At 53.2% G+C, this 24,141-nt stretch overlaps 1 protein-coding gene across 7 annotated transcripts in view; it reads right to left on the bottom strand.

The window, feature by feature from the left end:
• The window catches only part of ELMO1 (engulfment and cell motility 1), a 376,252-nt gene that overhangs the window by 195,616 nt on the left and 156,495 nt on the right, over positions 1 to 24,141 (bottom strand). For all 7 annotated transcript variants that reach the window (XM_043975135.1, XM_043975136.1, XM_043975137.1 and 4 more), the window contains 3 exons: positions 23,700 to 23,750; positions 22,091 to 22,213; positions 19,787 to 19,918 (listed from right to left, as the gene is read on the bottom strand). In XM_043975135.1, the coding sequence (XP_043831070.1) occupies positions 19,787 to 19,918; positions 22,091 to 22,213; positions 23,700 to 23,750 (306 nt within the window). The remainder of the gene's footprint in view (positions 1 to 19,786; positions 19,919 to 22,090; positions 22,214 to 23,699; positions 23,751 to 24,141) is intronic.

The following is a 24,141-nucleotide window of genomic DNA, read 5'->3' as shown; positions in this document are numbered from 1 at the left end:
TGTGTTCTCCATGAAAGTGTAATTAAACAAAGAGCTTGCACACACATTCTGAGAAATCATAGAAGAAAACTGCCCAGAACTACTGGAGCCTGCAGGTGAATTAAAAGAACCTGAAAGAAACTCCGCATTTAATACTCCCGGAAATGTGATTACCAAACTCCAGATCTTCTTTGTCAAAGAAAAAATACCACTAGCAGGAGACTATTATATACCAAGGAACCCCATTCAGAATTATATAGGAGTGTGCAGTTAATATGAGAAAGGAAAGAAAATAGGGGAAAAAGATGAACCCCAAAGTAAATTGATGATTTTCCAAGTATTCCTGTTCAAAGAACCGCAAGTCAGTAGAATTTCTGAAAGAAAAAACAGAAGCCAGGAGAAAGAGACAAAGCTAAATAGATTTGAGCTACTTGAAAGGACTAAATGATGGTTAGATGCTCCCGCCCTAACCCGGGGAGAAGAGACTCTGTGGCTTCAGAGACTCCCCGTCCACGAGGGTCAGTGACGGAAAAGAGACAGGCCCGGGTACTGAGATCTGGAGCATAAACGGCTTGCCACAATGAGACACCCGGAGCAGGGCTTGATTAAGGCAAAGGCAGAAAAACAACGCAGCATCCTATTTTAATTTCCCTTCCAGCCAGAAAACTAGATAATCTAATTTCACAGAGTCTCTTTGAAGAAGCGCCTGGTTAATTATCAACTAGCCCCGACGCTTCCCTGGACAGATCAGCCTGCAGAATGGCGTTTTTTTAGAGACATAAAATGCAGAGAGAGGCACCATTTTCTAGGGCAGACTCAATCTATGTACTTGCTTCAGGCAAGAAAAAGAGGAACTATAAGAATGTTGTTCCTTTCTTTTTTTTTGTTTTTTGTTTTTTGTTTTGCGGGGCAATGGAGGTTAAGTGACTTGCCCAGGGTCACACAGCTAGTAAGTGTCAAGTGTCTGGGGCCGGATTTTAACTCAGGTACTCCTGAATCCAGGGCCGGTGCTTTATCCACTGCGCCACCTAGCTGTCCCTTGTTGTTCCTTTCTAATGACCTCCTGGCTTCCCAGAACTTCAGCTCTTACAACAATCCAATTATAACCGTAGCATTTCTACAGCACCTACTATGTGCCGGTCACCGAGCTAGGCTCTTTACAATCATTATCTCAATGGAGCCTCTCAAAAACCCTGCCAGGGAGGTGGTATTACTGTCCTCATTTTACAGATGAGGAAATTAAGTGATTTGGCCAGGGTCACGCAGCTAGTAAGGGTCTGAGACCGGATTTGAACTCCCCATCTGCCGCACCCCCAGGCGGTGTTTTCTCCCTCTCTAATGGGTTCTGACTATACAGAAGTCAGATAGAAAGTTGCCTTGAATCACCAATAGCAAGTTGTGAAGAGTGCCCAGAGGCTGAGTAGGGAGCTTTTGTACTGAAGGCACAGGAGCCAGGGGGCGGACAGCATCAGCCCCGGCATCTCCCACTTCTTTGTGAGATTGTCAAAATATCTACGATGGAACCCGCTTTGGGCGGTAGATTGTGGTCACGAGTGGCCAAGCGCTTCGGCCTGTACCGAGAGCCAGAAGATCCTCCGAGACCCGGGAGCGGCCTCGCTGCCCGTCTTTGGTTGTTTATGAGATGTCAGAGGCGCAGATTTATTTTTCTTTCGTGTTTTAGGGTTTGGGTTTTTTTTTTTCTTTTTTCCCCTTTTGGGCTGTTCTTCTACCTGCTTGAAATGGGAACTGCAAGAGCTTTGATGAATTGCTTGGAGTGTTCCTTCCTCCCACCATGATGTCCGCATCCTCGGTCCGGCCTTCAAAGCACCATTTGTAACTTCACGCAGAAGCGTTCCTCAGTGAATCATCTTGGACAGCTCTTCCCCCCAGCTACAGAGGACGGCAGTTTCTCTTGTTCAAGGACGTGCGTTTGACTTTCAGGGAAGTGGTGCCAACCCATTAAGGAAAGAGAGAAAAGCAGCGGAAAACTCTGGCCAGCGCCCGGCATCTCATGCCCGGATCCCTTGCTGGGTTTTGCTGTGTGCTCATTCTGCCTCAGGCTATGGTTCTGCTTGGCCCGGTCCACGCTCCAGAAACTGTGAGGTGAAAATCGTTCTGGGATCGCCTCCCCTCCGGAGGCTGTCGTCTCGAGTCATCTTTGTCCAAGGGAACCAGTGAAATGCTGTCGTTGGCTGCTGGCGCCCGGCTCTCATTACACAAGCTACACAACCGGTCCTTCTTTTTGGCAGGGACGTCCAAGAGGCGTTTATGCCTCTCCTTGTACCGGGTGTGTCTTACCATGGCCTCTGGGGCCACTGCAAATGTGACTCCCGAGGGATGTGAAGCTTCTTCATTTGTGGCCAGGCAGAAGCTGGAGAAAGCCATTGCTAAGAACGTGGGATTTTGTTTTAGGGGGCAGGTGGCGCTCCCGGTCCTCTCTGTGTCTCCAGGCAGCCTGGAGAAGAGAAAGGATTGGGGAGGGAGGGGGGTCTTCCAGAGTCTGAAGGATTGTGGAGAAGAAAGGGGACTAATCAACAGGGATGGGCAGATGGAACAAAGAGAGAGATTCAGGTTTTACAGAAAGATAAACATCCTAACAAATGCAGCCCTTCCCAGAGTGGAAGAGGGTGCTACAGGGGACAGGAGGCTCCCTCCCCATCACTGGAGGCCTTCAAACAGAGGCTAATGGCCCACCTTGGGAAGGGGATAGGTATAAGCATCCTTAGTCAGCTACAGATTGGCCCACAGCCTCTGGGGGCTCCTCCAACTCTCATTAATGCCTCATTAATGACCCCCCCCCCACTCCCAATACCCTCATCTTATAGATGTGCAAAGTGACTTGCTCAAGGTCACAGAAGTAGTGAGCAATAGAGGTGGGATTAGAACTCAGGTCCTCTGACTCCAAAGCCAAGTCCAAAGTTCATTCATTTACAGGGAAAGACACTGGGGGATCCCTCAGGTGAACTTCGTCTGCAACAGGTGCTTTGCTTACACACACACCTTAATAATAATAATCGTCGTTGTTATTGATCATTATTAGCATAGCTATTGCTCAGACGGTGACGTAGGGTTTACAAAACACAGGAGTCTGTCCTCTCATTGGGTCCCATGACGGCCGGGAAGCCCAGTGAGGGGAGTGGACTTGTCTGGGTGCCCCAGGTAGGAAGCATGGTCAGCTCTGCTGTCCGGGATATTCTTTTCATAGATGGGTCAGGCCGGACCACCTTCCACGTCTTATGCTGTGATTTTGTGAACTACTAGAAGCCCTCAGGGTCCTCCTTGCCACCCACCCCAGTAACTCATAAGATTGCCAGGCATGAGGTCGCCGCTGATGGCCACTGGCCACCAGGCCTCTGGACCCAAAAGAAACCACAGCCTCCAGCCCACCTCTCTAGCTGTATCCACGGCCAGAGCTGTAACGATATTTCTATCGAGAATCACATCTTTTTATCGACTGCCTTGCATGGAGGAGGTTCCCAGGAAACATGGAATAAGTGAGTGAGATGTGCTCTGTCCATGCCCCCCAAAGAACATGTGGTCATTCTCTCTGCAGCAGGAACCCACCCTCCCCCATAAGGCTGCTTTCTCCTCCCATTAGACTGTGAGCTCGTCCAGGACAGGGCCTCTTGCCTGTCTTTCAAGCCCAAGCACTTAGCGCTTGATGAAGGCTTTCTTTGATCTCTCACATTGCCAGCAGAGAAATCAATCAACAAGCATTTCTTAATCAGCTACAAGAGGCCAGGTGCCGTGTTCCACGTCCCAGAAATAAGGAAGATACAAATGAAACACTGCGCATTCAGACGGTGCTTTTAAAAAATGTTGCTACGGGAAAGCACTGGCACGGAACTCCACCGGGTAATAGAAGCACCTGCCACCGTTTGTGCCCGGCAGACAACATTTTGTGAAGCAGGTTACACAGATGAGGCCGAGAAGAGTCTGCTGGGAAGCCAGGGCGATTTTCCGAAGTCTGCATCGGTCCTGGAATTCTGGGAAATCCAACCATCTACCACCCCCGGCAATGAGTACAAATGGGGCATGCCGAGATCCTCCTGGTCTCACTCATATCACCCAGATAAAAGCCAGGACGACTGAGTCCGATGGGGTTGACAACAAGCAAACAACTTTGTACAAACAAGGTGTAGACCGGATAAACTGGAGACGATCAATAGTGAGTGTGGAGGCAGCCGATGATTCAGTGGGGAGAGCAGGCCTGGAGTTCAAATCCAGCCTCAGACAAGTCTTAGCTCTATGGCCTTGGCCAAGTCACCTGTCTCAACTGCAGAATGAGGATATGACCCTTCCTCAAAGGTTGTTGTAAGAACTGAATGCAACGATAATCGCAAAGTGCTTGGCAGAGTGCCCATCGCGTAGTAGGCACTATAGAAACACTTGTTCTGCCTCTCCCCAGCGGGAGAGCACTAGCACCGGGCATCCCTTGGTTTGGAGGAAACCAAACTCGATGCCTTCCAGCTCCCCTCTGCAGTGCAGAGCCAGCGGTCATAAAGTGGGGTCCTCGCCTCCTGAGAATTGGGGGTCTGCCCTCCCCTCCCTCAGCTGCAAGGCTCTCTAAGAACTCCTCCGTAGGGCAGGGAGGACGGGGCACCCCAGGAGAAAGCCCGGCCCCCGTTCCCCAACATTGAAGATGGCCACTAAGCTGGGTCTAATAGGATGTAATGCCAATGCAGAGGACTTTTACCCTCATGCATTATGGAAAGCCATATTTGCTCCCATCAAGAGCAGCCTCAGCCTCCCAAATATGCACATGAGCATTTAGAGAGGCTAATGACTGGATCTCTTCCTGGACCCGGCTCCTTGTCAAAGAGAAGAAAGAGAGATTCTGAAGAATGCAGAAGGCTGAGAAATACTGGAGAAGCCCAGCAGAGATCCGTTCTGAAGGACATGTTTTGGGTGAATGCATTGCAAATAAGGGTGAGGAACAAGGGGGTTTCAATCGACTACAGAGGGATCCTCCTGGAACAGACCCTGGGAATGTGCAGCGAGTTTAAGGGGGACAAAAAGCTTCGGCGTCCACAGGAATCTGTCCCCTCCATTCACCAGCCTGTTGTACAAAGAGCCTCCCCACTCAGCCCCGGCTCCCCAGGCCCTAGCACCGCGACATCAAGAGGCCTTCTCATGCTCCCTTCCAGCCAGACAGCCACCTCAACGAGGAAGGCGAGGTGGTGGCCCCCCTTGACCGAAGGTCACAGGGCCAGTCTTGTTTCAGCCAGAGGGTGACACAGAGGATGCACCTGCCTCCAGGAACACCCATGTAGCCATTAAGTATGGGCTCGCCCAAGGCTCCCTCTGATCTTGGGATGATTGAAAAGTGTCAGCCACATTGGAAAGCTCTGGCCCCAAAAGAGTAGCTGCTCCCTCCTCTCAAGCCCCTCAAGGGAAGGATTAGGGTCCTTCCCAAGTTTAGGAAGCTAAAAGGAGGACAGGGCAGGGGGGCTAGCCTTGGGATGGAGGGGCTAAGCATCTTCACTTGCCCTGTAAGGAAGGTGCTCGCATGCTTCCCATAGTACAATTGAGGAAACTAAGACAGACAGTGGTGAAGTGACTTGCCCAGGGTCACACACTAAGTGTCTGAGACTGAATTTGAACTCAGGTCTTCCTGACTCCAGACCAGCGCCCTGTCCACTGCTTGGACATCTCCACCCAGTGCCTCCACGATGCCCTTTCCAGGGAGGACAAGAAGTATCCCAGCCCAGACTGACAGGACAATCAGGTCTCTCCTCACTGAACACCTGCCTCCTTCAGGCTCCCACTTCCCAAGCAGAAAAGGTCGTTTTTAAAGCCTCCCTTCCAGGACCTCCTGGAAGCAGAGAGAAGGGCTTCATTGAGGGAGGAGCGGGCCAAGGGCCTTGCCCAGTGAGCCCCCAGCACACAGTTCAGGCAGAGCCAGGGACATGAGGGACACACCGATAGCCGATCTCTAGAGAGGGGCACGGAGTGAAGCTCATCGTCGTCCCCAGGCCACTTGGAGGATCCGCTTTGGGGCTGTGGAGACACAGGGAGTCCCCCTCCCCTCCCTCCAGCATGGCTCTGGGACAGTGCTTGGGTGGGCCAGCAAGGCAGGGGCATAGGAGGAGCAGACAGAGCACTACAGAGCCCCCAGCCCTCCATTCCCCACCTGCGTCACCCCAGGCAAGGAGCATCCACTCACTGGGTCTTAGTAACCTCATCTGCAAAACGAGGGGCTGGGCTGCAGGAGCCTGAAGTGGCTCCCAGCTACCTCTCTCATCTCCGGACTATTTCCTTAAGTGCCACTTCAGGGAGAAGTCAATTCTCTGTTACCCCAAATCAATAAGGCCTCCAACAGAATGAAGTCTATTCAGCATTTGTGTGCTGCAGACCATACTGCTTCTAACCCCCCCCCCCCGCCCCCTTCCATGATCACAATGACCAAGACTGGCCCTAGACAAGACAAGAGGTACCTCCCTCCCTTCAGTGGAGAAGCCGGGGTCTGTGGGCATAGAGTGTTGCATGCACTGCAAGGCACAGTCTTTGCTGAATAAATGCTTGTATGAGAAAAAGCTAACTGGTTAGGGGACAGGAGGAGGTGAGTATTCATAACAGAATATGATGTACATAAAACAAAAGGCAACGTTTAAAACTCATTGGAGCTTCAGGAATACCGAAGCACATGAAGAATCCGTGATTCGAGGGGAGCTCCCTGTGAGGACGATCCCTCCACCATGGCAGAGGAGGCCCCGTTCCCCTTGGACTTAGCAGGTCCCTTGGGAGCAAGGCCTGTTTTCCTTGTGCCCCAGAGCCTTTGGGTGTGGCATCTGGTGCACATTAGGTGCTTAACAACTGCCTGTTGATTGACTACCTGATCGGTAATGCGTTTTGTTTGAGACAGAGTGATCAGTGACCACCCAGCCGGGCATCTGGGCAGCGCAGTCCATCATGCACAAATTGAGAATCTGAGCACCAAGCCCAGAAAGCTTTCCATTCTTGCCTCTTTTCTTGGAGAAATCTGTCTCCACAGTCAACACAAGGGTCCTCAACGAGTCCCCTGAAAATACATCCAAATGCTCAGAGCATGAGATGGGAGAGGGTCAGCTCCCCAGGGCTCTGACGGCCGGGTGGCCTGGCTTCAAACATCACAGCGGCTCAGCTCCCTGGACTGTCACCCCGAGCTAGGCACAGGGCTTCCTGAACCCGGCCAGGCCTCAGAGAGGAGAAAGAGGGTGCCCCCGAGATGAGAGTGTGTCCGGGGTGACCTCCACGGCCACCATGAAGGAAAGATACAGACTTGGCTCAGCAGAAATCTGACTGGCCCCAAGATGCCAGAGGAGGCAGCTTCAATGGCTGCTGAGCCTCTGCCCCAGCAGCAGGGCAAGATCTGAAAGCAGTGTCTAGAGCCAAGGCTCTGTGGTCTGGAGCCATCTGGCCAAGGCCTGGGAAACCGCTCCCTGGCTCTGGGTTTGTCCTGGAAAAATAGCTGATCACCGTGTGGCCAGCCTTCAAGATGCCAGGCCGGCTGAGCCTGGTGGGAGGCAAAGCCATCCTCTAAGGCTGTTCAGCTATGGACCCTGCCAAGACGTGGTGGCCAGTGTCCCGGCCTCAGAGCCAGGGTGACCTCTACAGCACAAAGGCATGGATGGAGGCCGAGAACTGAACTGGACTCTCACACACACACACACACACACACACACACACACACACACACACACACACACACACACGCGCGCACACACACACACGCACACGCACACGCACACGCACACGCACACGCACACGCGCACTCATAGCCTCTTTTAGGCAGGTCTGGAGCTTGAAGGCTAAAAGACCTCTGTCTCTGGCTGTCTTTGAGCCCGGTCCAAGAAGCCCCAGATAGAAATCAGACCCGCCTCTGTGTGGCCAGTCCTGTCTCACTGTCAACAGCCTGCCTCTCTCCTTCCTTTCTCCCTTCCTCGCCCTCTCTTCTCCACTTGCTCATGAGGTATCCTTGCTAGGACCTCACAGGCTCATGGATCTAGAGGCAGATGGGGCTGACCCCCCCCCCCGGCCCCCCCGCCCAAGTCACAGATACCCAAAGTGGCAGAAGCAGCATTTGAACCCGGGTCCTCTGGCTCCAACCTGGCCCCACGATGGGTCTAAGGATCCTGCCTGGCTAACATGGCTGACACTGCTTGCTTGGCCCTAGGAAGGTCTGAGTCTCAGTCTGCTCATCGGCAAAGTGGGTTATACCACCACTATAAGAGTAGCATTTACGGAGCATTCGATGGTTTGTGAAGCTCTTGCCCATATTATCTTCTTTGAGCCCCCTAACCTGGGAGGTAGCCACTATTTTCTTTAACATTCCCTTTTTAAATTAAGAGTTCCAAATTCCCGCCCCCCAGCCCTTCTCCCCCCTATTGAAAAGGCAAGAAATGATACCTATTATACATGAGAAATCATGCAAAACAGATTTCCGTAAGCAGGGGCTGTAATTACCCCCATTTTGCAGATGAAGAAACTGAGGCTGAGAGCAGTCAGGTGACTTTTGAGGAGGCTCACAGAGCCAGCAGGGTTCTGAGGTCAGATTTCAAACCCATGTCTTCCTAACCACTGTACTACTTGGCTACCCACAGGGAAATTCTGACTTAAGACCAAAGGGACAAATCCAGCAAAAATACCTCCTACACAACAGACTAGAATGAGCAGCTCGACTCGCTAAGGAAAGCCGTGTCCTTCCCTCCAGGGCTCCAGGAATGCGAACAAATCTTGTGTCCAAGTGAAGGAGAAAAGGGAGAGGCCAGAAAGCAGCTTGTGGTGGGTGCGGTCCTCCCCCAGTCCTCAGGTCTGGTCGGTGGGAGCCTGGAGGGGCCCCAACCTTGTCCTTTCTGGGTTCTGCCTGAGCCTGGCCACCAGGCTGGAGAACAGAGCCAGCATCAGATGAAGTTACCTGCCCCTCCAGGCATCGGTGCCCCAGCCTCCTGCCATGTTCCTGATGGGGACAGAAGAAGGTCGGGCTTGGGGTGGGGGAAGAGGAATGAGAGAATGTTCTCTTGGCTGGAAGAAGACAAGAGGAGAGATCTGTCCTGGCAGAATGACTTGGTGGCCTGGCACCTGCTTCCCCCTTCCCGGGCGTCCAAAGTGCCAGAGAGAAGAGAGAAGTTACTCAGGGACAGTGGAGGAGGGGGGAGCACAATGGGGGGGGGGGCTCTCAAGAGAGAAAGGCCAGGCTGGGCCTTCATCTGACGCTTTCTAATGTTAGCTTTAGAATACTAATAAAAATGGGCCTTGGAAATTGGCCACTTATCAGAACGCAATGTCCTCACTCGACTTTGCATCCTAGGCAGTAATGCGGCCCTGCTTCTCTGCAGTGGCAATGACATTGTCCCTGGAAAGGTGCTCCAGAAATGGGTGCGTGTGTGTGTGTGTGTGTGTGTGTGTGTGTGTGTGTGTGTGTGTGTGTGTAAAAGAGAGAGAGAGAGAGAGGGAGAGAGAATTCCCCCCCCTCCCTGCCCCCATCAGATCTTATTTACGCTCACAGGGAATACTCTTGGCTTTGAGGCCTGGGGGGCAGGGACTGGCCCCATAAGCAGCCCCCCCCACACACACACAGCAGGGAACTCAGCCCCCAGCCCCAGACACTGAGAGCTCCCATCCTCCCCCTCCTGCTCCAAAGCCTGTCCAGCAAGGTAGGAAGGCAGATGCCGAGCGAGTGCGAGACCATGATCCATCTGCTGGGAGGCCCCAACATTTATTTCTGAGGCTTTGTCCTTGAATCAGCTCTTTGGAGCTCAGACCCCATGTATCCACAAAACTGTCCCCACTGTGGGAGGGGCATGTTTCACAATTCTAGAGTCCTAGCAGTCATCTGACCAAGCCACCTTCTTTTTCAACATTCCAAGAAAGTGAGAGCCCAGTAAAGTAGAAAGCAAGAGGGCTGGGATTCGAATCCAGAACCCTCTTTATTTTCAAGGCCAGCCTGCTTCCCTCTCACTTCCAGGAAGGGCGTCTCTCCTCCCTCACACCTGGGCCCCAGGGCAGAGAGGCCCAATTTTTCTGCACCCATCAGTACCTTTAACAAGCACAAAGGTACAGCTTCCAGGGGCAGCAGACCAGGGCGGGCACAGAGGCGGCAGCACCTGCCTCCTTTGGCACAGCAGGGACACACCATGACATTTAGGGTATCATAGGTCACCAAAGATAAAGGCATTTGTCAATAATCTCGCTCCTCGCAGAACTTTCCTATTCCAAGAATGCACCAACCTCGACACCAGTGAGACCTTGAATGTACAAAGAACACCACACAAAAGACCACTGGAGACACTGAGCTGGACCATTCTCTGCCTTCTCCTTCCTGTGGCCAAACCAAGTGTTTAACGCGCCAGATTCCTCAGAGCAAAGAGCATGGAGCGGTGAGTGACGAAGGTGGAGAGCCTAGGCCCTGTGTACACGAGCTCTCTCCTTCAACTCAGCCCAGGATCCCGCTACTTTGGGTTCTGCCGGGCTGGTCTTCTGGCTTCCGTATCACATCCTTGGCTCACGTTGGGCTTAAAGGCCACAGAAAACCCTTTGCTTGTGGGTCTTGAGCTGTCGTCAAGTGCTGCCTGCCCTGTCCTCTCCTTGTGCAGTGGATTGCTTTTTAACTCAAGCACAGGACTTTTCACTGGATTCTCCTGCCTTCGGTTTGGACCATTTGCTGTTCACCTCTTGGCAAGACTAGGCTTTGCCTCCCATAAAACACCCTAAGCATCCTGGAGGTCAGCGACGACTCTCCACCAGAGACATCCTTCCAGGCTGGGATCCACTCCCGTTTGTGGCTGCTCATGCATTCAACCTAGTACATTTTGCCAATTGCCAAGGCAGGGTCTGGCAGGTTGGGTTGTGGGAAAGACTGTGTGGAATTTTAAATGCCCAACCGAGGGAAAAGGGAGCCATAGATGCTCCAGGATGAGAGTGACGTGGTCAGATCTTTACACTCCAAAACATCCACGGACCAGCCCGAGCAGCCTGAACACAGTGTTCTCAGCAGGGACAGGGCAGAGCAGAGGAGGGTGGTCAGGGACCTCTCCTTGGACCGCCATGTATCTTGAACACTGAGCTAGGACTAGTATTCATGTGCTGAGAGCCAGAGTGGTCCCCGACAGCTGGTGTAATTAAGGATGATGGTCCTGGCAGCCTCACTCCCTGTAAGCACCAGCCAGCAGCCTAATTTCAGAGAGCACATTGAACAACAATGGAAAGGAAGGAGGAGGTTGGTGGCTAAGCAGTGAGTGCCCTCTGGTGTCAGCCAGCTGGCAAACTACTTAAAATCTGGCTACAGAAACGATGCACACAAAACCCCATCAGAAGCGCCCGTTCCCAGTTCTCCAGAAGGTTATACATGAAGACAGACACAGGGCTAAGAAATGTGAAGCTCAGCCCCCGAAGGGAATTCTGGGGCCTCAGTGGAAGTGCTTGGGGGACAACATCATCAGAGTAGATCAGAACTGTCACACAGTCAATCAAACGTAAAGTGCTTAGCACGGGGTACACAGTAGGCAGTTAATAAATGCTGGTCTCTCCTCCCATCTTCCTTCTCTTCCCAAGGTCATGCAGGTTTAGGCACCAGAGGTGTTTTTGACCCCACTTGTACCCCACTGCACCCCCTTGCCTCCCTCAATGGAGGCTATAGCTGATGGTTTGAAGGCCAACATATTCAGGTACTTAATGCTGACCTGGCGTTCTTTTCTTAAACTCTGGTAATCTGGTGGGGAAAGTGTGCGTGGAGAAGAGCCATCCCCACCGGGACCACAGGGCAGACCAAGGCAGTCATGGAAAGTCAGAAGCAGAAACGAGAAGCAGGCGGAGACCATCGCTGACCGCTCAGGTCAGGGAGGCCCGGGGAGGGACGTTGGCAGAAGCATCCCTGCTTCCCACTGGGTCAGGAATGGTCCCCAGGAGCCGAGAGAGACAAGAAGACTCGGCCACAAGACTGTCCCCAGCTATGGTCACTCTCACCCTCCTTTCTAAGCCCGCTTTTCCCCAAGGACCTTCCAGAAGAGTCCACTTCACGTGAGCTTCTGGGAATTGTGGGGAGGATGGAGATTCGGGGGAGGAGTGAGCACAGGCTCCATCAAATCCCCCCGGGGGTGGCTTCGAGGAACCACAGTATACAGACGCTGTCCCTTTCCTATTGGTCAGGGCTGACAGGCTTTCGACTTGTCCACAATGCCCCTGCTCACATTAGGTTCTGCTCCCAACCAGCCCAATCAGAGTAAAAGTGCGGGCTAGCTGGGCTGTGGACATGGATCACCCCCTTGAGAGTCCAGCCAGGCTGTGAGCAAATGGGCAAATGGACAGCTCCGGAGCCCTTGGAACTAAGCTTCGGGAAGGGCTGGAAGGGGACATCATTGATTCGGTGGCAGAGCAGAGCAGGGGCATGTAGACCCCCCCGGTTAAGTTCCCCTAAGATAGTCCTAACACTGTCACATGGGGCAAGTTTTTCCCTTTTCTAGCCTTCAGCTCAGGTATTTATAAAATGGGAATCACACCTTTTATTGTTATTAATATATCATTATACAGTGGGATATGAATGTCTATTAGATAGAATTAAACATGATAATATGTATAATATGAATGACACAAATAGAAAATGGGAATAACGGTGCTTCATTACTGATATATAATCATGATTATATGTAATAGGTGGAATATAGAATAACGTCCCCATATAATATTAATGACATGTCTATAAAATGGGAATGACGGTGCTTTTGTCTCTACCACATAATTCTATCTAGTATAAAGTATTGATTATTAATAATTAAAAAGAGCCCAGCTGTCTTTTGCCCAAAGAAATCATGGAAGGGGGAAAGGGACCCACATGTACAAAAATATTTATAGCTGCTCTTTATGTGGTAGCAAGGAATTGGAAGTTGAGGGGGTGCCCATCAATTGGGGAATGGCTGGACAAGTTGTGGTATATGAATACAATGGAATACTATTGTGCTGTAAGAAATGATGAGCAGGAAGAGTTCAGAGAAACCTGGAGGGTCTTACGTGAGCTGATGATGAGTGAGATGAGCAGAACCAGAAGAACATTGTACACAGTATCATCAACATTGAGTGTTGACCTACTGTGATGGACTATATTCTTCTCACCAATGCAATGGTACAGAAGAGTTCCAGGGAACTCATGATAGAAGAGGATCTCCAAATCCAAGAAAAAAAAAGAAAGAAAGAACTGTGGACTATAGATGCTGATTGAACCATATTATTTCTTTTGTTTTGGGTGCAGTTGTTTTTTTTTTTTTCTATTTTGAGGTTTTGCATCACTGCTCTGATTCTTTCTCTTGTAACAGGATTAATGCAGAAATAGGATTAATGTTATTATGTGTATATATATGTGTGTGTATATATATATCTATATGTATATGTATAGATATATATAGATATAACCTATATCAGATTACCTGCTGTCTAGGGGAGGGGGGAGGGAGGGGAGGGAGGGAGAAAAATCTGAAATTGTAAAGCATGTATAAACAAAAGTTGAGAACTATCTTTACATGTAATGGAAAAAATAAAATATCTCATAAAAAAGAGCCCAGCTCCAGAACGAGAATGAGAACCTCCCCTCCCCCTCGGAGGATCAGTGCGATTGTAATTCTGAGTGTGACTGTGCTGGTTATGTGAGCTGGGGCCACGGGGGAGGCCACGGGCTCTGGAGGCTCTCTCTGGCTCCCCTCTGACCCCCACCACCTCCAATAAGTCTCATTTAAATGGCACTTAAAGGCGGAGGCCGACTGAACACCCCCCACCCCTACCCCGTGCCACTGCTGGTAGCGCACTCCATCCTCGCCTCACTTCCCTTCAAGGCCCAGCGCCAGCCCCCCTTGGAGGGGCCTTCCCTGGCCCTGCCCCCTCCGCAGTGAGCTCAAACCTAGTTATGTGCCTGTTGTCCCGGACAGGGGCTGTTTCGTGTGTGCCTCTGAAATCCCCCCCCCCTTCCCCACCCGGTGCAAGGCCGGGCACTCGGCTGTGACTCAACAAATACACTCTGATGGGGTCCCCGGCCTCCCAGCGCCCGGGGTACCAGACCTCCGGCCCGGCCTCAGCACACGGCCTTCGGCTGGAAGCCGCCGTCTATTCGGGCGGCCTCCAACCAGCATGGCCTCCGCAGAGATGCCGCCCTGAGGAGGCCCCAGCCCGGCCCCCATGTCCTCGTTCCTGTTGGGACCCCGGCTGTCCCAGTCTGGCCTCCGCAAAGGAGCTCATAGGCGCTGGCGACATTCAGGGGAAAGAGCAGGGATTCCGCCTCTGAAGCCCCACCCCGGGCCTCAGTTTCCCCCTCTGAAATGAGGGGTTGGACGGACTGTAAGCTCCCCTCCAACTCCGGGTCTATGATCGTACGGCCTCTGTGCCTCAGTTTCTTCATCTATAACATGAGGAGTTAGACGGTACCGCTTCCAGGATCCTCCTAGCCTCTCACCCAGGGACAGTGAGCTGCCGTTCACCCAGGGTGACATTTACTGTGTCCTGTAACCAAAGAACGGCGCGTCTCCTAGCGAGATGTCAGGCAGTCAAGCGCCTGAGAACCAAGAGGAAGGCCGGCGAGAGACCCCAGACCCCTCCCCATCTGGCCCAGCCCGGCTTCTCTGGTCCTGCCCTCCAGCATACCCAGGCCCGGCTAGGAGGCTACGTCCATCCGCGTTCCACATGCGTGTGGCAGGAGCCCCCTCTAGCGACCGCAAAGCACAGCGTTAACCACACAAGAGGAAAGATGGGGAGCAGGAGCAGGAGCAGGAGAGGTGCCCCCCCCCAACAGGGGGAGGATCAGAAAGAGAGCCAGACACCGTCCCGGGCGGGGCTGAGGCTTCGGAATCCAACTGTCTGAGCCCAGAGCAAGGGGCAGGGGCCGGGACTGGCCCCCGGGGACCTCTCCTGAAAACTCAATTCTCCCAGTGCTCCGTGCGGTGAGGCACCACAGCTTGGGGCAGGAGCGCCCCGCCCCTTGGGGACGTCCCCCACTGCTCTGCGCTCCCCTCCTCCCCACAAGGTCCTTCACATACAGCTCCTGAGTCCTCATCTTCCTCAGGCCAAGCTTGCCTGGGTCCTGCAGAGACTCAGCCTCCTGGCCCTGACCCATCCTCCAGATCACCCACCAAGTGCAGTAACTGGCATTACTAAGCACTCAGCACTGTCTTAGGCACGAGGACAGAGACAGGGCTGGACCTGGACCTCACTAGTATGGGAAGTGCCTTTGTCAGGACGGGTCAGTGACGCTTTTTCTGACGCAGCCTTAGAAAGCTGGAGACTTGGCCAGGGCCACGCAGCCCATATGTGCCAGAGACAGGCTCAAGCCCACGGCAGACCCCTTTGATTCATACTGAGCCTGCTGCCCAGGAGCCCCCACCTTTGTGACCCCCACCTTGGACTTGGGAAACTGAGTTCTTGAACCAGGCATCACACCTGACATTTTCACTACCCAGTCTGATCTTCTCAATGTTCTGGCTCTGAGCCTCAGGCAGGAGAGAGAAAAATGATAAAACACCAAGGCTTCCCAAAGCCAGCAGTGGCAGGAGCCAGATGGCAGGGGGTGGGGGGCACTGACAAATGGGGGGCTGGCTTTGTCAGTGACCACAGCAGAAGCCTACCTGGGGGCAGGTCGGTGTTGAGTCCCCATTCCTGGGGCAAGGCTCTTCACCACAGGCTGGTCTGAGTAGTTTAGGAGCTTTCCCCCTCTCCCTCCCCTTCCTCATCCTCTCCTGGGCTGCTCACAGCTGTCCTGGGTCTGTTTTCCATACAGCTCGAATCCCACCCCTCTAGCAGCCTGGATGTCTATGAGAAGAGAGCACAGTCCTCAGCTCTCCTTGTGGACTCTATAACTCAGACCTGCCCACAGACAGCTTCAGAAAGCTAAGGGGGCCCATCTTCATCCCAGGGAAGGAGACTTGGGACCCCAGAAATCTGCACGAACAGCAGCTGTTCATGGCTTAGAGACCCTGTGTCACAGAGGGGCCTCATAAATCACACAAGGAAGTCAGCAGACACCACAGGGAAGCCACACTCAGAAGTCAGGCTTGCAAGAGACACAGTGGGTGCTTGTGCCAACATCTGCTTCTAGGCCTGGGAGGAAAAGAACCATTGGGAAGTGTGGCAGGTCATTTCCAAGAAGGCCAGACACGACCAACCCAACTGCCAACTGGCCACGAGCTCGGAGCTCGAGGATCTACCCTTTCACCTGGGAGGCGTCCTCACCTTGCAAACCCCAAACACTTTCCCCCTCCTTTTCCCTCTGCCGCTGCGGAGAACTTAGGAGTATAAGATGTGCTGCTTGGCCATTCAGGAACCACGAAAGGAATTTCTCCATGGATCCATGATGTGTTGTGTGCTAACTCCCTCTGCTGATGTAGGGGACACTTGTCTGGGTGGAAGGCTCTCGTTCATACGCACCCACCAACTTCAAGGTTCCAGATGCCGTCTTCTTGTGGGGGTCGGAATGACGCTGAGACAGCCCTCTCTCACTCAATAAACAGTCCCCCTCCTGCTCTGGCCATGGTCAAACATCCTTTGGGGCTCTTATTCCGGGCATCCTCATGGGTCACTGGCCGCATCCTCCGTGGAGCCAGCAAGGCCTGGAGATTCTTCCAAGATACATGATCGGCAGCCATGGCACATGCCCAGGAACTGAGACTCAAGCTGTGGACTTGGGGGATGGGGAGGCAGGGCTGTCGAGACAACCAAATGAGACAATGCATGCGTCGTCCATCAGTGTTTGCTCTTATTATTTGAAGCTGCTGAAGCAACCCAGAGACTGGTGAGACAGCTCGTCAGCACTTGGCTCATAATAGGCACTTAATGAATGCTCAGTGAATTGAATTAAATTGAATTGAAATGATCTGAGCCCCACAGCAACCCTCCGAAGGGTGTGCTCACTGTACAGCTGAGGAAACTGAGGCATGAACTTGCTTGCAGTCACCCAGATGGGAGGCCTGAGAGAGGAGATTCTCAATTTGTGCATGATGGACTGCACTGCCCAGATGCCTGGCTGGGTGGTCACTGATCACTGTCTCAAACAAAACGCATTACCGAGCCTCGGGGCGGGGGGGGGGGGGGGGCAGCAACGGCCCTTCAGGCTGTGCAACTGATTGCCCATCACCAGCATTTTAAAATTAGTTGCATCTTCACTCACAGAGAGAAAAGATGCTGAGTCTCCTATATTTTTGGTTTTTCTGGGGCAATGTGGGTTAAGTGACTTGCCCAAGGTCACACAGCTAGGAAGTGTCAAGTGTTGAGTCTGAGGCCAGATTTGAACTCAGGTCCTCCTGAATCCAGGGCTGGTGCTTTATCTATGGTGCCACCTAGCTGCCCCCCTCCTATATTTTTGGAAAGATTAAACTGCAGTGGAGACAGGTGTGAATGCCCCATCCGAGCATGCATTATCAAAGCTGATGACAGGCCAAGGGGTTTTGCACCTGCCCTGGGCTCGGCTCTGCCAGGACAGAAGAAGGGAAGGTCTCGGCCCCTGTTTCTCCCCCCTGTTGTCTGGGGGATCCTGGACAATCACTTAACCCTTCTTAGCATTTTGTGAGCAAGAGGGCAGGCCAAGGCATCCCTCCGGTCCTTTCCTGCTCAGACATCTGGATTTGGGTCCAGTGTGAGAATCCACTGAGGGAGGAAGACGCTGCTTTGTCTGTCACTGAATCCCTGGCCCCCAGCACACCTAGGCCCCCCAGGAGGAGGAGAATATGCAGATAGAGAGCCCCCATTCTGCCTTGCACATCTGGAGGTGTCCTGAGGAGTCTGGCGCGTCCCTACCCCGGTGCACTCCCTGCTGGGCCTCTCCATAAAGCCACTGGCCAACCATGCACATGCTAGAGCACACACGTGTGCATCCACACGGACACACACATCTGGATGTCTTTATCTGATAGAAACACAACGTGCGGGCTCCAACTGAGACATGGGGTCGATCCCGACCCCGAGAAGGGCTACCCATTCTGCACTGCCTCATGGGACTCGCCATCGGTCCTCCGAATCCCTGCCACCCCCGGAGTAGCACATGCCTCCATGGGGAGGCTTTCAGGCCCCCAGGGCCCCCTGCCATCCTTTCTGCTCTTGGGGCCGCTTTTCCCTGGGCAGGGGGAGAGAGTGTTAACACTTTCCACTGGGGGCCCGAGGCCTCCTCTTCCAAAGACGCCCTGCCAGGAGAGAACAGGCCTCCTGGGGTGAAATTCAGCTTTTCCTTGATTACCCCAATGGTGTGATGTCAGTGGAATCCAGGCCTGGAAGGGAGCTGGCTCTGGGCCCTGGGATCATTCCCAGTCTCCTCGGCACCCACTTGCTTCCCTCCTGCTCGTCTCCAGGTCGGTCTGCTGGGGGAGGCCGTGGCCGAATGATCTCGTAGGGCTCCGGAGCCCTCAGTATAGCTGTCTCTCAGACGTACCCTCTTTGGCCTCCCACAGAGACCCCTGCCTGGTTCAGGGAGGGGGGGCATTGTTTACAGCTATTCCCCCACTAGGGGAAGCTGGGGGCCAGTGGGGGGGTCAGCTGCTTCTGCCTGAGCCCCAGAGGGACAAGAGAACAAGAGCTTCTTAGGAAGGAGTCTCAAGGCTTGGGAAAGACAGGCCTCCAACCCATCCTTCGAGGCTCCCCGCCAGGGCAGGAAGGGGTACGGGCAGCATGAGGAGCCAGAGTCAGGGAAGCAGCGCCCCGCAGGCTTGGCTTCAGGATGGGGAGCTCCCAAAGGGCAGCTGGGTGACCCGTCTGCTCCACCCCGCCGCGGCCGCAGGGGCAGAATCCTCTGCGGGCAGCCCCGTGGGCATGCGCTGGACAAGCAGCTCCAACAGAGGCTGCCCAGAGCTTCTGCTCCTTCTGCCCTGGCTCATGCCAAGTTTGGGTGGGTGGTGCGTTCCCATTTACAGAGATGCTTTGTCTTCAAAATCACAAACACATGAGCAGCACCCTGTGCACTGCTGACTCCTGGGGGAGGAGGAGGTGGGCTGGGGAGCCCACGGGCCGAGAAGTGGGAGGGAGAGGGAAGATCGCCCAGCCGGCTCTTCTAGAAACGTTTTGTGTCTCCTGCTCCTGACTCCTCCCCAACGAGGGGAGCCTGGATAGGGGCACAAAGGGAGACTCTCACAGCAGGAGACGCAGGCCTGGCTCACCTGCACCGGGGACAGCCTCAGAGATGCCATTGCTGTCCTGATTTTCTATCTGAGAAAGCCCTCCAGCACCCAGAGAAAGCCAAGGGCAGAAAGCAGGAGAGAAAGCGCGTCGAGGCAACATCACACCAGGATCAAGGACAAGCTTTAAAATTAGATGTTGGTGCGCTCCCCCAAAAGGGGTTCAGGAAGAACCCCACCATCATCACTGCTTTTCATTCATTTGCTTGGCCCAGGTCTGCAGCTTCATCCATGTGGGAAATCCCCAGGAAGCAAACCCCCTCCATAGTGCTGACTGGTCGCTCATTTGTAACGTCACCCTAAGGAGTCGCCTGGGGCCCTGAGAGGTTAAACATTTTGCCCATGGGCCAGCGGTCGTACTTGAACCCAGGTCCTTCTATCCACAGGGAGAAAATGAGCTCCCAATAAATTCCCTGTGACCTCCTCGAACCCAGGGCCCAGAGCAGCTCCAGATTTGGCTTTCGAAGTGCGGCTGGGCATTCCTGGTGAGATCCTCCCCCAGACCCTTTAAAGGCAGGCCACATTAGTCACCTCTCTCCCTTCAAGCTATTGCTTCTGCCCACACCAGAGGATTTTCCATGGGATCCTGCATTGAAACCAGCTGAGAAGATGTTGGCCAAAAAGCTCTGAGACGGGCGAGGGCAGGCCCAGAGGCGGCCGCAGAGAAGCAAGAGCCTGGAGGCCGCTCAGGTACTCACAATGAAGCCGAGCTTTTTGTAGTCCCGAGTATACATGGACTTGCGCTTCTCGATGCTGCCACTGCTGTTGCTGGGCTCGCACTCGGCGTCAAAGGCGATGCGTCTCAGCTCAAAGATGATGTCCCTCTGGGCCTGTGGTGGGGGAAGGAGAGAACTCTGATGTATCTGCAGCACTGCTCTAAGACAGGTGGGTGCTCTTATAGACCCCTTTTATGGATGAGTACACCGAGGCTTGGGGAGCTTAAGGGAGACCCAAGGTCCCGCAGTTAGTGAGTGATGTCAGAGGCAGGATTCCAAAGCAGGTGCTCCTGGCACCAAGTCCAGGGCTCTCTCCACCGGACCACCCTGCCTCTCCCCTACAGCTGAATTTTCTCTGGCACTGAGTTTCCTCATGCCTCATGCTATTGTCTCATTCTGATAAACACGATTGTCTTGGCAAACAAAATAGACCCACACCCCAAAGCTAGGCTTTACAGGCTCTGCCTGGCTCACTCTCTTTCCCTTGGGCCCTGCTGGGCCTGGCTTTGCTCTGCAGTGGGTCTTATGGCTGAAGTGGCCACACACAACTCTGAGGGGGATCCCCAGAGAAAGCCAAAGAGATGGTTGGGCTCGAAGACAGTCCGGCAGGATAGAAGCCTCAGGAACACTACACCCCATCCTCCCCTCTGGGCCTGGGGCTCCCAGAACTGAGTGCCTCAGGGGTGGGGGCCTGGAAGCCAGGAATAGGGAGGAAAGAATAACTATCCTGGGGGTCTGGCAGCCACTGGAACTTGTTCCCCCATAATCATGGTGATGTATAAGGAAACCCGGAGACCGGCCAAAATGATTATATAATGTTCCATGCCGATATTGTGTCCATAGACATGATGGCTATCAACAGAGGTATAGCTGTGGGGTTAGATCATCCTGATGATACAAGTAAAGATGCTGGTGCAGGTGTGGGTGTGGCTACAGGCAGAGGAACAATAGGTATAGATGGGGGTATGGCTAGAGATATAGAAATTAAGAGATATATCTATACTTGTCTCTATAGTCAGTCAACAAATGTTGATCAAGTTCCTACCATGTTAGAGGTATAGGTATAAGCACCTCCTATGTGCCAGAGGTATAGGTATAAGCATCTCCTATGTGTCAGAGATTACAAGTATGAGCACATACTATGTGTCAGAGATATAAGTATTGCATGTATAGTTACAGATACAGAAATATGCACAGGCAAAGAAGGAGGTATAGGTATAGGCACCGGTAGAGCTATCTATAACTATAGGTAGATACACAGGTATAGGCTATGACTATAGATGTAGATTAATATCTAGAGAGAGGGAGCATGGTATCAAGAATACAACCAGTGTCAGAATCAGAAAGGCCTGGGTCTGATCTCTGTCACATCCTGGCTGTGTGACTATGGCCAAGTCACTGAACTTCTCTATGCCCCAGACAACTCCCCTAAGACTATAAGATAGAGGTGTTTTAAGTTATGCTTTTGCTCCTAGGAGTTCCCTACATCAGTGAAATCATAGGTCTGAGGTGGGAAAAGACTTTGACACAGATACAAACACATTGGAAAGCACAATGTTCCATCTAAGGGTTTTCAGCTCCAGAGGAAAAACTGCATAGTGGAGCAGTCGTTTCAAGCCCAGGATACAGAGATGTTCTGTTTGGGGAAAGGGGAGTATGCCAGGGGAGGGGACAAAGAGGAACATCCTGCTACAGAAAACCTGCCCCAGAGTCACATCTGAATCTATCGACAGGACTATCCCACGGCAGAGAGATTAGCTTTGTTCTACTTGGCCCCAGTGGACAGAACTAGCAGTGCTCGGTAGCAGTGGCTGGATGCATGTATATGGTAGAGGGTGGTCCCTTCCAACTCTTGAGATTGTGTGATCATGAAATCAGAGGATGGCCCCTGTAACCTTGAAAAAGTCCTCTCCCGTCTGTCAAACTCAGTGTTCTCATGTATAAAATGAGAGGTTGGGCTTCTAAGATCTCCCATGGCCCCCACCTGATCAAGACCCCCAGACCCCAGAATAATAAGCAGACATATGCCCCTGGAGACCCCATCTCCATAGAGAATGAGAGAAAATACGTAACCTGAAGCATCATAGCTTGAGGTCAGAGAAAGGGGAGAATTCCAGGAGAGTGAAGGCATTCATTTCGATGTGGAATGGATTCGCTGGAAGGTCAGAAATGGAGGCAGAGTCTTATCAGCCCAGGAAATGTGGGAGACTAAGATCTTCCTCCACCCCTTTGGTGCTGGGTCAGAAGTGGTTAAAGACAGGCCTTAAGCAGCTGTCAGCCCCTTACCTGATCCTGTGGGTCCATTTTGGTCATCATTCTGTCCTCCAGGAGGTTAAAGGTCAGGACTTGCAGGACGTACAGCTGATGGGCCATTTCGTTATTGATGGCTCTCTGAGCTCTGATGACATGCTGCAGGATGCGGGGACGGGACAAAAAAACAAAACACAAGTGAAAGCTTGTCCCATCAACTCACTGCGAGTGCTTCAGGTTCAGGGGTGAATTCGCACAGTCAGGGCAGGGAGGAGAAGCACCCGGCCAGGATAAGCCAGTGGCCCTATGCCCCTCCTCTACTCCAGGACCTCCCCAGAGATCTGGCCTAGGCGGCTCAGACCCCTGGGGGCACTGGAGGGCTTTGTGATTGCCTGGCACTGGCTCACATCAAGTCTACTGTGTTTCTGAAAGGATGTGGGAAGGATGAGAGTGGGGATCCCTGCTGCCCAGTCCATCCGTCAACAAACATCCATTAAGCACCTACTATGTGTCAGGTGCTGGGAACAGAGGCAACCAGCAAGTCCTGCCTTCAGGGAGAGCCAATGAGCAGTCGCTCCCTCCCTCCCTCCTGTTCCATTTCTCAGCTCAGCCGCCACCACTCTGGTGGTTGTTCCCAGCCCTGGCCTGGCCCCAGGAACTAGCGCTCTCTCTCTCAGACCCAGCCTTTTGTGGGGTACATGTTGTCTCCTTCCTGCCAACATTAGAAAGCCAGCGCCTTGAAGCAGAGGCTATTTTCATGGTGTCTTTGTAGGGCTGGGGGGTCAGCACCCCAAAGGATATTCATCACTATTTATTGAATTGTTGGTCCTTTGTTCTTTTTTTTTTTGTGGGTCAGTGACTTGCCCAGGGTCACACAGCTAGTAAGTGTCAAATGTCTGAGGTCAGATTTAAACTCAGGTCCTCCTGAATCCAGGGCTGGTGCTCTATCTACTGCACCACCTAGCTGCCCTGGTCCTTCGTTCTTGTAGAGGACCAAGGACATCAGAAGGGAGAGGTCTTGACCTGCAAGTGATCATGAGGCAGAACTGGGCACAGTCAGCAGCCTCACTCTCGCCTCCAGGGCCGCCAAACTACATCAGACCGAACAGAGAGCTCTGGTGCAGTGGCCCCGACCTCCTTGGCATTCCTCACCTAGGACGTCTCCCGACTCCAGTGTCCCAGGCTGAGAATGTTCTCCCTCCTCATCTCCACCTCCTGATGTCCCCCAGGCCTCGGCCTCTCAATTCCCCTTAATGCCAGGGCCTTCCCTCGGGCAATTGTCTCCAATTTATCCTGTCCATGGTCTCCCCCATTAGGCTGTGGGCTCCTGGAGGCCAAGGACCGTCTTTCACCTTTCTTCGTATCCCCAGCACTTAATGGTGTCTGGCACACAGTAGGCCCTTGATCGATGCTTACTGATCCGGCCTGACTGACAGCATGACCTTATGGTGCACACAAGGGTACTTTAGTCCTCTCCCACTCAGTGCTGGGCAGTGAGAAAGCCTGTGGCCGCCCTGCTCTTCACCACAGAAGCAGATCAGGGCATGAGGAGCGGGTCTGGCTCCTCCTGAGCAAAGCAGCCTGGATCCCGCCTCCCTGCCACCACCAGCAGCTCCGGTCCCTGCAGCATGCAAGGGGCACTCACCATCAGGATGATGGAGCGAAGCTGCTTCTGGGCCAAGATGTTCGCCATTTCCTGTGACACGAAAGAAAACCAGCCCAGAGGCTTAGTCAGGGAGAGGGCCTGGGACACCCTCTTCCTCAAGGGAGAAGAGCAGAATGTCTCAGGAAGTAAAGACCACTGGAAAAGGCTGGGGCGGGGGAAGGGGGGGGGCTGAGCTTTGGGGCTTTCCATGCAGCCTGAGGGGTCAAGACTAATAGCCGGGGGCCTGGAGAGGCCTGCAGGTGCTGGAGCTTGTCTCCCGGACTCTGCAATGGGGAGGGCCGAAGGAGGCCCCCCAGGCCCTGTGGCTGCCCTTGGGAAGCCTTGGCTGGACCTCCCCAGGCTGGGCTGCGCTTACAGCTCAGAGACTGGCGGCCACTACAAAGCAGGGCGTGATGGTGGGTCTGCTAATTGTCTAGACCGA

The sequence above is a fragment of the Dromiciops gliroides genome, chromosome 1 (assembly GCF_019393635.1).
Source record: "Dromiciops gliroides isolate mDroGli1 chromosome 1, mDroGli1.pri, whole genome shotgun sequence".
NCBI lineage: Eukaryota > Metazoa > Chordata > Mammalia > Microbiotheria > Microbiotheriidae > Dromiciops > Dromiciops gliroides.
This window is presented reverse-complemented; position numbering and strand designations above follow the sequence as displayed.